Consider the following 13,923-nt stretch of genomic DNA (forward strand, 5'->3'; position numbering starts at 1 on the left):
ATTAACATCCATCTTCTTTACTAAGTGCCCTGACTGATGAAGCATGAAAAAATCCGTCTTCACTGCACTGCCTAAATGTGATACACTTTCAGGGAATCCTATACATGTACTCTGAGATTCCTCTGTTCTGCAGCACTCCTCAAAGACCTAACATTGACTGTGAATATCCTACCTTAATTTATCTTCCCAAAATGTAACACTTACCCAATTTAAACTCCATTTGTCATTCCTCTGCCCACTAGCCCTATTGATTAAGATCCTTCTGTAAATCCTGATAACCATTTTCACTGTCAACAACATCGTCTATTTTTGCGTCATTGACAGACTTACTAATTATGTTGTACATTATAATCTAAATCATTATATAGATGACAAATAACATGAGGCTAGCAATAACCCCTGAGGACCACCATTAATCATAGCTCTCCAATCTGGAAAAAACCCTCCATTATCACCCTCTGCTTCCTACCAACAAGCCAATTGTGTATCCAATTATCTAGCTCTCTGGATCCCTTGCAATCTAACTTTCCATAGCAAAACCTTATCAAAGTCCTTATTGAAGTTCATACAGACTACATCTATTGTCCTGCCCTCATCAACTTTTTTTAGGTTATTCAGTACTTCCTCTGCTGTCATGCAGACTGTCCCCAAGTCATCTCCATTAACTTTCTTAGAGGTATGCTAGTGCGAGGGGGCAGTTCTTTCGGCTCATGGATTTTAGAAAGGCTTCTGACAAGGTACCAAATGACAGACTGTCTGGCCAAAAAGGATAGGACGCATGGCATACGGGGCGAATCGGAAAATTAGATCCAAAGTTAACTTGGCAATAGGAGCAGAGAGATGATAGAAAGTTTTTTTTATCGATTCGAATGTCTGTGACTGGTAGCATTTTGCCTGAACTGATACCAGGACCCTTGTTGTTTGTAATACATGTGAATAACTTGGATGTGCAAGACGTGATCAGATTTTGCAGTTGACAAGGATTGCTGGATTTTGTTGACAGAATGGAGTGCAGTCTTAGGCTGCAAAGAGATGTCCATATGTTGGTGAAACAGGCCAAGAAATGATGAATTTTAGTACTGAATATTGTGAGGTGATGCATTTTAGGACTACTAATGAGGTTAGGACACACACCATGAATGGTAGGGTTCCAGTGAGTTTTCAAGAAGAGGGACCTTGGTCTGAAAGTTCACTATTCCTTAAAAGTAGTTCGGCAGAGGACACTGGCCTTCAGAATCAGATTTAATATCACTGGCATAGGTCTTGAAATTTGTTAATTTTATGGCAACAGTACATTAAAATACATGATAAATATAGAGAGAAAAACAAATTATAGTAAGTATATATGTATCAAATAGTTGAAATACATAGTGGAAAAAAAACAAATTAAAAAAGTAGTGAGGTAGTGTTTATGGGTTCAGTGTTCATTTAGAAATCAATGACAGAGAAGCTGCCCCTGAATCATGGAATGTGTGCCTTCAGGCTTCTGTTTCTCTTTCCTGACAGTAACAATGAGAAGAGGGCATGCCCTGGGAGGTGGGGTCCTAAATGATGGACACCACCTTACTTGAAGATGTCATGGATACTACAGAGGCTGGTACCCATAATGGAGCTGACTAATTTTACAAGTTTCTACAACTTACTTCGATCTTGTACAGTAGCCCCCCCCCCCCCCCACACCAGACAGTGGTGCAGTCAGAATGCTCTCCATAGTACATTTGTAGAAGTTTTTAAGTGCTTTAGTTGTCAAACCAAATCTCCTCAAACTCCTGATGAAATATAGACATTGTCTTGCCTTCATTATAGCTGCATCAATATGTTGTCTCCAGGTTAGGTCCTCAGATATTGCCACCCAGGAACTTGAAATTGCTCACTCTCTCCACTTTTGATCCCTCTATGAGATTGGTTTGTTCCCTCATTTTACCCTTTCAAATGCATGGAATTTGTACTCAAACTTTACAAAACATAGGTTGGACCTCAGCTCAGAGGGTAGCAGAGATATTCAGTACAATAATACGTTTTAGCAATGATGAGAGACTGAGGCGCTAGATGTGTTTCCCCAAGAATGGAGGAGGTTAAATGAGGATATGATTGAGGTATATAAAGTTATGAGCATTGTGGACAGGGTAGATTAAAGGAAGCACTTGTTCCTTACGTGTAGATAAAAGTAGAGGGCATAGATTTTAGTGGGGATTTGAGTAAATCTTTCGTACCCAGAGTAGCTGGAATACACTGCCTGACAGTAGTCGAAGCAGAGCTGCAGAGTAGTGTCATGACCACTTGAATCACTTAAGCTACGGGATAAGTGCTGAAATTTAGAATACAGACAGATGCCCACTGCTCAGCATGAATGTGGTAGGCAGGAAAGCCTGTTTATGTGCTGAACTGTTCCATGACTAGTTTGTAAACCCACAGCAGCAGCAAGCTGCATCAGTGGGGCACTAGCGTGATGCTAGTGCAGCTCGAGCAGCAGAGATCAGAGATCAGTTCCGGTGTCCTCTTTAAGCAAGTTCGTATGTTCCTTCCCGTGTGACACATAGGTTTTCCTCCAGACGCTCTGATTTCCTCTCACAACGCAAAGACATACAAGTGGGTTAACTAGTCATTGTAAATTATCCCATGATTAGGTTAGGGTTGAAGTAGGTGGGCTGCTGGGCAGCAAAGCTCATAGGACTGCAAGAGCCTATTCTCTGCTGTATCTCTAAATAAAACAATAATTCTTTTTATGAGAACATGGTCTCCCAAATGGGTCTGCTTATTTAATGACAAAAAGCTCTATCCAAATACTGGATGGAAACTAGATGGATTGTTTCATGTACGTGTTTCACTGGAACACTGAGGCGAAGGCAGACTTCATCCAAAAGGCTAAGCTCCAAACCTTAAAGTCCACTGCTTCCATCAGCACTTCTGTTTGTAAGCAAGCTATATTTATGTTTCATTTCATTTGGAAATGGAGGTACAGAAAATGAGTACACTGAGTAGTGATTTGGCCTTTTTTATTTGTAGATCAATTACTGTAAACTATTAACAATAATACAAACAATCCCCACATAACAGCCACTTGAATAACAAAAATTCACTTACAGAACTCTTACAAAATTTGTGAAAAATATACAAATAAACAATTTTTCCCAACTGTTTCTATTTGCACACGTACATAATATAGTTTCAAATTTCGGGCCACTTCCTGGGAATGCAAACCCTCTGTAATGCAGGAGTCACATATCTTCATGTTTACAATATTTGGTTTCTATTGTATTTTGTCGTTATTAATTCCTTATTTCATCTGTTTCTTTCTCTTCAAGAGAGCATCCCGCAAAGCAATCTGTCGAAAGAAACAGAAGCTGAGTTTGCAGTAGCAATGAATCTTCCTAGTTTTTGAACATAAGATGTGTTACGTCCGTAGCGCCCTCCTTTGTGAGAATCACAAGATCACTGTTGGGTTGGGTCAAGGGGCCCAGGAAATGGGAAAAGAGACGTGCAGGCTGGCTCGTTTCCCCGGCGATGTAAAGCTACGGGACATGGCCATTGTCTCTTGGAGACCAATTTGTGGATTGAGCTACTATACTACGTGAACACCCTCAGGCAAGGTGGGCTGGTTGAGGGAGAGAGTGCACACCCCCAACCTGATTGACATCTACGACCCTGCGAGTCAGGATAAAAGAGGGTCTGTAGGAACAGCCCCTCAGACGCACCAGAAGAAACCTTAAGCGACCACGTAACAGCAGGAAGTCATCTGAAGGAGGCCATGTGCGTTCAATTCCATGGCTGGAATTGGCGGCTGGAACCACAGACAACAGCTTTTAGCTAACAACGGGGGAATCCGCTCCCCTGACCCAACGGATTGGCATCATAAATGACCTGGGCAAGTTTAAACGGCATCGTTCTTAAACCCAACAACACTGCAGCTTGAACGAACTGATAGTGACTGTTATCTTTCCATTGGACAATACATTATCCCCTAGACAACGATAGAGCTATTTCTTATTGGTTATTATTATACCCGCGCTTTAGATTTAGTATTGACGACGTATATTATCTGTATGTTTGCATTAATCTTATTTTTGTGCCCTTTATCAATAAATACTTTAAAAAATAGTACCATCAGACTTCAACGGACCTCTCTATCTTTGCTGGTAAGTGATCCAGTTATGGGATTTCGTAACAGATGTTACATTTTAAAAATCTAAAATTACATTTATGAATGCACTTTTTTGTATACCTAGTCCTTAGTAATGATTCTGAAAAGTTTAATCATGTCACTAATTTCCTCTGTGTTTTCTGTGTTTTCAGGTTTCTCCTACAGTCCAAAGACAAACTGGTTGATAGGTTAATTGGTCATTGCATATTGTCCCTTGATTAGGCTAGGATTAAATCGGAGGCTGCTGGGTAGCGTGGCTCAAAGGGCCTGTTCTCAATAATGCATCTCAATAAATAAATCAATCAAGTAATTTGATGGTAAAAACAACACCAATTGGAGGTTGTTGTCTTGGGAAAAGCATTTTCCTTACATTCATATAAAATTGAAAATGCATTATTCACAATTATTAATGCACAAACATACAAAGCTAAGATTTTCCAACTAAATAGTATGCCCTTTCTATCAAATCACTTCATAGATTGCAAAGAGATTTCCACATCTCCTCATGACACACTTGATTTCGCAAGTGTTGGATGTAGACTGTATATCCTTCCCTTGGATTTTCAGGTGCCTACAATATTGATAAAATCATATTTTGATAAGAAATGTAATTATAGAGCCCAACAATTCCACAAAACTATCAGTCATTAATGGCTGATAATCACCTTGCAATACAATCGCACATGATGCTACTGGATTCGTTTTCAAGTTCCATCTGCTGACTAAAATTGAGCTGGTGATAAATTTTTCCACGACAAGTCATATAATCTATTCACACAGCAAGTACGTGCTTGCAATTTGTTCACTTGGGATATGGCCCACATTTTCACTACCCTCCAACCCCACTGTGTTGCAAGTGATCCAGTTACAATAGGAAGCATTTCTTGGTCTTTTTTATTAAGTGTATTCTTTACATTATCTCTGCAGTTTACCACTTTTTAGTACTAATAAATTCAACATAAGACCATAAGATGTAGGAGCAGAATTAGGCCATTTGGCCCATCAAGTCTGCTCTGCCATTTCATCACGGCTGATCCATTTACCCATCAACCCCAATCTCCTGCCTTTTCCCTGCATCCCTTCATGCCCTGACTAATCAGGAACCTATCAACCTCTGCCTTCAATATAATCAATCACTTGGCCTCCGCAGCTGCCTGTGGCAACGAATTCCACAGATTCACCACTCTCTGGCTAAAAAATAAAAAACCTCCTCATCTCCATTCTGTTCTGAGGTTGTGTCTTCTGGTCTTAGACTCCCCCACCATATGAAACATCCTCCTTGTATACACTCTTTTGAGATCTTTCAAGATTTCAATGAAGTCACAAATTCTTCTGAATTCCAGTGAGTACATGCCCAGAGCCATCAAATGCTCCTCATATGACAAGCCTTTTGATCCCAGAATCATTTTGGGGAATCTCCTTTGAACCCTCTCCAATGTCAGTACACCCTTTCTTAGATAAGGGGCCCAAAACTGTGTAAAGTCTCACTAGCGCTTGGTAAAGCTGCAACATTACATCCTTGCTTTTGTATTCTCATCCTCTTGAAATGAATGCTGACATCACATTTGCCTTCCTCACCACTGACTCAACCTGCAAATTAACCTTTAGGCAATGTTACACAAGGACTCCCAGCAACACAAACAAAATGTTGGAGGAACTCAGCAGGCCAGGCATAATCTACAGAAGACTACCAAGTCCCTTTGCATCTCAGGTTTTTTGTATTTTCTCTCCATTTAGAAAACAGCCTACCCTTTTATTTCTTCTACCAAAATGCATGACCATACACTTCTCGACACTATATTCCATCTGGCACTTCTTTGCCCATTCTCCTAATCTGTGTAAATCCTTCTGTAGATTCTCTACTTCCAGAAAACTAGCTGCCCCTCCACTCATCTTCATATCATCTGCAAAACAGCCACAAAGCCATCAATTCTATCATCCAAGTCATTGACATATAATGTAAAAAGGAACTCCACTGTTCACTGGCAGCCAACCAGAAAAGGCTCCCTTTATTTCCACTCTTTGCCTCCTGCCAAACCGGCACTGCTCTATCCATGCTAGTATCTTTCCTGTAATACCATGGGCTCCTATCTTGTTAAGCAACCTTTTGTGTGGCACCTTGTCAAAGTCCTTTTGAAAATCCAAGTACACAACATTTGCCAATTCTCCTTTGTCTATTCTGCTTGTTATTTCTTCAAAGAATTCCAAAAGATTTGTCAAGTAAGATATCCCTTATGAAAACCTTGCTAACTATGGCCTATTTTAGCATGTGCCTTTAAGTGCCCCGAAACTACATCCTTAACAATTGATTTCAACATCTTCCCAACCACTGAAGTCAGACTAACTGGCTTATATTTTCTTTTCTTCTGCCTCTCTCCCTTCTTGAAGAGTGGAAGAACATTTATAATTTTCCATTCCTCTGGAACCATGCCAGAATCAATTGATTCTTGAAAGATCATTACTAATGCCTCCACAATCGCTTCAGCCACCTCTTTCAGAACATTGGTGTGTATACCATCTGGTCGAGGTGCCTTATCTACCTTCAGACCTTTCAGTTTCACAACAGCCTTCTCCCTAGTAATGGCAACTGCACATACTCTCTAACCCCGACACTCTCGAACTTCTGGCATACTGCTGCTAGTATTTTCCACAGTGAACACTAATGCAAAATACTTACTCAGTCTGTCCACCATTTCCTTGACTCCTTAGCTACCTCCCCTGCATCATTTACCAGTGATCCGATGTACACTCTTACCTCTCTTTTACACTTTATGTATCTGAAGAAACTTTTGGTATCTTCTTTAATATTATTGGCTAGCTTACTTTCATATTCCATTTTTTTTCCCTTAATGACATTCTTAATTACCTTCTGTTGGCTTTTAAAAGTTTCCCAATGCTCTAACTTCCCACTATTACAAGCTTTTTCTTTGGCTTTTATGTTGGCATTGACTTCTGTTGTTAGCCACGGTTGTGTCATCTTGCTTTTAGAATACTTCTTCCTCTTTGAGACGTATCTATTCTGTGCCTTCCGAATTGCTTCTAGAAATTCCAGCCATTCTGCTCTGCAGTCATCCCTGCTAATGATCTTTACAATCAATTTTGACCAGCTCCTCTCTCATAAGACCATAAGATACAGGAGCAGAAGTAGGCCATTTGGCCCATTGAGTCTGCTCCACCATTCAATCATGGCTGATCCAATTCCTCCAGTCATCCCAATTCCCTTGCCTCTTCCCCATACACTTTGATGCCCTGGCTAATCAAGAACCTATCTACCTCTGCCTTAAATGCACCCAATGACTTGGCCTCCACAGCCACTTGCCGCAACAAATTCCACAGATTTGCCACCCTATGAGTAAAGTAATTTCTCTGCATCTCTGTTCTAAAAGGATGTCCTTCAATCCGGAAATTGTGCTCTCTTGTCCTAGACTCCCCTACCATGGGAAATAACTTTGCCATATCTAATATGTTCAAGCCTTTTAACATTTGGAATGTTTCTATGAGATCTCTCCTAATTCTCCTGAACTCCAGGGAATACAGCCCAAAAGCTGCCAGACAATCCTCATACGATAACCCTCTCATTCCTAGAAACATTCATGTGAATCTTCTCTGAACCCTCTCCAATGTCAGTATTTGCATGTGCCCCTAACTCCTGGTGCAGTCGTCGGGATGCCGTCATGACAAGCTTTTTGCACCGATCTTTTTGGTCATCATACAGCGTGCCTTGGGCATCTGAAACCTGGCGGTGCCCATCTCTCTCCAGGATTTTGGAGCTGGCCAGATTCAAACTCGGAAGCCTTCACTCCGAAGTCCGGTGCTGATGCTACTACACCATCAGTCGGCAATGTCAGTATATCCTTTCTAAAATAAAGAGCCCAAAACTGCACACAATACTCCATGTGGTCTCACGAGTGCGTTATAGAACCTCAACATCATATCCTGGCTCTTATATTCTATAACTCTAAAAATGAATGCCAACATTGCATTTGCCTACTTCATCACCGACTCAACCTGGAGGTTAACCTTTAGGGTATCCTGCAGAAGGACTCCCAAGTCCCTTTACATCTGTTTTGAATCCTCTCTCCATCTAAATAATAGTCTAGCCTGTTTATTTCATCAACCAATATGCATGACCATACACTTTCCAACGTTGTATTTCATTTGCCACTTCTTTGCCTATTCCCCTAAACTATCTAAGTCTCTCTGCAGGCTCTGTTTCCTCAATACTACCCACTCCTCCACCTATCTTTGTATCATTGGCAAATCCATTAATCTCATTGTCCAAATCATGCCTCTGTAATTCCCTTCACTCCACTGTAATGATGATACATCTGACTTTAGCTTTTCCTTCACAAATTGCAGGGTAAATTCTACTATATTTTAACTTTCTTCTTTCATTGTTTCATCTGAAGAAACAGAAAATATTGCTCAATAACCAATTGGTAAATTGTCATCAACTTGAAATGTTATGTCTTCTCCTTGTTTCCACAGATGTGCTGAATGCTTTACCATTTTCCAGTTTTTAATTCAAATTTTTAGCAGCTACAGTTTTCCAATCTACTAAATCAATCCTCATATGATAGACCAGCCACCCCAGAACCAATCTATTGAATTTTTGCTTTACTCTGAATAATAGCAAGAGGACTTTTTATTAGACAAACTAACAATTCTCAGACGCATTCTTGCCAAGGTAATTCTTTACCCTGGTAATCCAAAGCTCTTGTAATAAAGGCTAACATTACTTTTGCACTCTTAACACTGCATCTTAGGTTTGGCATATCTGTATGCAAGGACATCTCGGTCCCTTTGTATATCAGCATGACCCATTCTTTTGCTGTGTAACAAATACTCTGTTTTTCAGTATTGTGCACTGGAGTGAATGAGCTGATCCAAGAGAATATTCAGATGAATACTTGACGTGATTCATATTTGGTTAAATTTCAAGTTGTCTGCTTTCTAGTGGGCAATTATCAGTGTAGCTAAGGTGCTGAAAAGCACAACAGCTTGTAATCTGTAACTGTGAATATAAAATCATCTTCTTAGTCTGACCAAACAGCAGCTTTTCTCACCTTCATATTCACCATTCACTGATATCCATAAACTTAATTTAGGATTATCACTTAAAAGATTATGAGAAGCATGTAGTTAACAAGGTCAGGATACTGTGAGCTGAAGATAACAGCTCCCCAATGTCTGGTGAAATAAAGAAGACAGAGTGCCACAGAGAGGGTATGAAGTGAATCACTGGGAACCACAACAGGACAAAGACCTGTTGTTTGGTCATGAATCAGCCCGCACTTTGCAAGAGAAAGAGTAAACATATTCATTTCTACCTCCCAATATTTGAATGTGATAGCAGAATTCTCGTACATTCTTGCAAATTCATTTTGCTCTTTTCCATACAAATTTTCACATTATCAGAATTGCAAACCAAACTGCTACTGTATCCAAGCAAGATTCAGCTCCATTTCAACATAATCTTTCTATCCTTTAATATTTTGCATTTCAGTCTTTTAATTCTCACTTGCCTTCCTGTGTTCTGTGTCAATGTACTTTGCTTTTGTTACTTACTCTCAACTTCTGAGTTATTTATGCTGCCTCATTAGTGTTTAATTTGTTATTTCCTGGGCTCTTTTATACACTATTTTAAATATTTTTTATCAATATTGCTGCCAATTCATTTTCTCTCAAGTGTCATTATCCTCAATCAGTATCCTAAATAATATGATAAAACTATATCATTACTCTGTAACTCTCCTTAAAGCAATCAATCCTGATATTATCCTGACAAATAAGCCTCATTTCATATTTAGCAAACAGGTAATAGTACTGGGTTTTTCTACATTCCATTTACATGAAAGAGTTATGCATGCACTATTTAACCATTTTCTGAGCAATCCCTTTGTATAGAAGCACTGTATTTTCTCCACCTTTTCTCTTAGAATGTTTCTTCCCTTGCTATGTGTTTCCACAGCAATTCTTTACATAACTAAAGAATAGCAAATTACCTGTTTTTCCCTGAAGGAACGTTTGCCTTTTGATCTCACATTGCGGCTGTATCTCATCATCATAAAATTCTTTTTCTTTTTCTTGTCTTGGTTAGTTGTGCTCGCAAATGGATTCAATTTGGTTCTCTTTCTCACAAACTGATTTCTTTCAGATTTTCCAGCCTGGAAGATAGTTTTAAACCAAAGAAAGTGAATTAGACAAAGAACAAAACAACCACCAAGGACATAAAGGTCATTCACCTCACATCACAGAAGCTGTAGTGATACCATTTTTGCCAAGATTATGGATCAAGATCTGATAGTGTAATCACTGGCTACCCTCAAACATCAAGCTGTCGAATAAAAAAGGCATGTCCCATCATTGAAACGTTCCTACAACCAATTATCTCACTTTAAGCACTCTATTTCATTATCTCATATTCTTATTACTTATATTTGTATTTGCACAGTTTGTTGTCTTCTGCACTCTGTTGATCTTTCATTGATCCTGTTAAAGTTACAATTCTATAGATTTGCTGAGTATGGCCACAAGAAAATGAATCTCAGGGTTGTATATGGTTGTACATGTACTTTGATAATAAAATTTACTTTGAACTCCTCCTGAACATTGTTTGTACATATTTGCAGAATGGGCACCACAAGTTTGCTGCTGTGGAGTTGCTGCAGCACATTTTAATAGGTTACTAGCATTTATTGGCCAATATATAATCAGGACAATAGAGACCATTGTAATTAACTGTTGCTGCTAGAGTGTTCTGTCTGTGGTCAGTAAGCTGTAAAACTGAATATATATTTATAAAGCACAACCCCAACGTCTTCTCATTAAAAACAAATTAGAACATTACTGGAGCCACACTGTCCAAAACAATGAATACTTTCATAACTATTTAAATCAATTATTCACCAAGATGGACATTTGCATTTGCTGTGCTTAGATACAGCAGCTGAGGAAGCAGAGAAACAAACTGGCCATCTGCCATTTTCTAATGGCAAGATGGAATGTGTCAGAGATGATGTGGGTTTGATGGTGTTAATGTTTTAGGCCTTTTAAACTGGAGCCAAAACAGCAGTGAAAAGCCTCCAACTGTGCTGAAACTTCTACGTTCCTGGAAAAGGGCAACTTGATACAGATTAGAAAGAATGATGATGAAAATAGGCAGTGACAGATTGTAATAATTGCTGACCAAAGCATAACAAGCATAAATTAGCAGTCTTTTTTTTTAATGGGTTTTCTTTTTCAAAATACAAGGATTGCTCAAAATATTGCCCTCAAAAAAGATTGCAAACCAATGTTGAAGCAAAATCTGCAAGTATACTTTAACACGAGGATGCCCAACTTTACAAAGTACCTGTGAGCTTTCATCACCAATTAAACTGTAATTGATATTGACCAGAAGAGAACAGAATAAATTAGACAGAGTATAAAACTGAGATGTGGACACAATAAAATATAATCAGGAAACACAAAAGTGACAAATGCTGAACAACAGAATCTCAATAATTCAACATGTGGTCATCTCATTAGATGCATGGTTTACTTGGGCTAACAAAGATCAGATTGAACCAGCTCCATTTAAAAACCGTATACTTCACTATACAAGCAACACACACAAAATGCTGGTGGAACGCAGCAGGCCAGGCAGCATCTGTAGGAAGAAGCACATTCGACGTTTCGGGCCGAGACCCTTCATCAGGATCTGCATCTGTAGATTTCCTCGTGTTTACGTGATACTTTACTATACTCCATAGTAGTGGTCACCAACCTTTTTAAGCCCAAGATCCCCTACCTCGACCTTAGTGAAAGGCAAGATCGACCCCAGATCAATTACACACATGTGCACCAGGGCAGTAAAGACTGGAAGTAAAACCCCACAACCCGGAAGTAGAAATAATGTAGAAACACCAGTGGTCACCACCCTCTTTTTGTGCCACGGACCAGTTTAATATTGACAATATTCTTGCAGACCGGCTGACGGGGGGATGGAGAGAGAGGGTGTTAAAGACGACCAGAATACAGCGATACTCGAAGCAGGTTCCTTATTCCAGTCTATTCCGCAATTTAGTTTACGTGGTTCTCAACACGTAGCTTCTGTCCCGCTTGCTCACGTTTTTTCTGCTGAGAAAACTCAACAGGTTTGTCTTTGAGTGCAGGGTGCTTGGAGTCAAGGTACTGAAGCAGTATTGAGTGCTTCATTGCCTCATTAGACAGTCTTCGGGCCCGAACTCCAGCCTCCCTCCCGCCTGCCCACCGCCAGACACCTTGGCCAGGTGTGGCTGTTCCCGAGCTGGGGCCACAGCGGTCGCAGTTCGGAGAGAATAACCAACCAACCGAGCGAGGAGTGCGACAGGGTGCGCGCCTGCCCTCTTGCAAGGATTATCGGCCGAGGGATGACTTTCAGTAGATTGCAGCGGGGTAGCTGCTCTGATACTTACGAATTAGGTCGTCTGCAAATACTTTAGCACCGGGTTCCCCACGGACATTCGGTGTGCTAAACAGGTTCAGGGGTGGTGCCCATCTGTCTGCGCTCCAGGCCAGTAGCAACGGCACTTCCCACCAGCTGTGTGAGGCGGCCGGTTACCCCAGGCCAACCAGTGATCCCTGGCGCGAGGGTGTCACTGCATGTAGGTGACTGATGACCTCGCGTGTATTCATGTTCAACAGTGGGCGTGACGGAATGAGGAAAGGTGCAGCTGACTCATATTGCTTCTTTGCGGCCCGGTGGTTGGGGACCAGCACGTGGCGGTGGAGCTACACGCATATGCACTGGGCAGAAAGAACGGAACTAAAACCCCACAACCCGGAAACAATCTCTCAATAGTATTTGTGTATTTATTTTTCTTCTTTTTTTCAGGATCTACTGGGAAAGTCTCAAAGATCGACCAGTCGATTGCGATCGACGGGTTGGTGACCACTACTCCAAAGTTCAAAAGCATTCAAAACACTAATTACTGATTGTCATGAACTAATGTTCCGGGTCAATTTTTTTTGTAGGATCCTTAGAAAAAGACTCATCCATGAAGATTAAATATGCTGTAGTGCTGTAATAAGGGATAACTATTGGTTAATAGCCTCCCGGACACCGAAAACTAATTTCCAAGTGCATAGCATCAATCTTCAAAAAGACATTTATATTCCAGAAGTAAAAGTAACATTTTTAAAATCTCATGTGTATAGCTGAATTATTTTTGTAAATAAATGCAATTAAAATTTGCTTTTTTTTTTACTTTTTGTATTTCTACCAGAGAGATATTTTTGGATTTGATTGACTGAGCAGTCTGCCTGTTGCCTGGCTTTTAGCTGGATGTTACAGATCCCTTGTAGAAAATGGCAAATTCAAACTGAAATCAGAATTGAGAAAGCTTGAATCCTACAGCCTCCTGAACCTTAGTGGGTAGTTGTTTTTCTAGGTCAACATCACCTGCCATTTCATAGCCACAGACTATGAAATCTGCGGCCTTCAACTTCTGCCAACTTGAGATTCTGACAAAACAGCCTTTCACATTCTCCACATCAAGCCAGAAAAGTTCATGAAAAAGGATTGATTAGAGTATAATTTTTGTTTGATGCAATTACACTTTTCTTAATCCTCCATTTTCCTGACTGCAAAGCTATTCTGCACAATTGTTTTTTGATACAACTACTTAAGGAAACAAAACTGTCAAAAACTTGTGTCTTAAAAGAATACGGATAATTAAAGATCAGTTTTATGTAGACTTATGAAAAATCCCCGGAAGTAAATTTGATTCGTGTAGCAAGAAATTCTTTGTAAGACCTCA

The 13,923-nt window shown here is 40.0% G+C and overlaps 1 protein-coding gene across 3 annotated transcripts in view; it reads right to left on the minus strand.

Moving 5' to 3' along the window:
* Nucleotides 1-2,979: 2,979 nt before the first annotated feature.
* The window catches only part of sdad1 (SDA1 domain containing 1), a 97,694-nt gene continuing 86,750 nt past the window's right edge, over nt 2,980-13,923 (minus strand). For all 3 annotated transcript variants that reach the window (XM_059988672.1, XM_059988671.1, XM_059988670.1), the window contains 2 exons: nt 10,147-10,308; nt 2,980-3,325 (listed from right to left, as the gene is read on the minus strand). In XM_059988672.1, the coding sequence (XP_059844655.1) occupies nt 3,278-3,325; nt 10,147-10,308 (210 nt within the window). In that variant the 3' untranslated portion in view covers nt 2,980-3,277. The remainder of the gene's footprint in view (nt 3,326-10,146; nt 10,309-13,923) is intronic.

This window comes from Hypanus sabinus, chromosome 14, assembly GCF_030144855.1.
Source record: "Hypanus sabinus isolate sHypSab1 chromosome 14, sHypSab1.hap1, whole genome shotgun sequence".
NCBI lineage: Eukaryota > Metazoa > Chordata > Chondrichthyes > Myliobatiformes > Dasyatidae > Hypanus > Hypanus sabinus.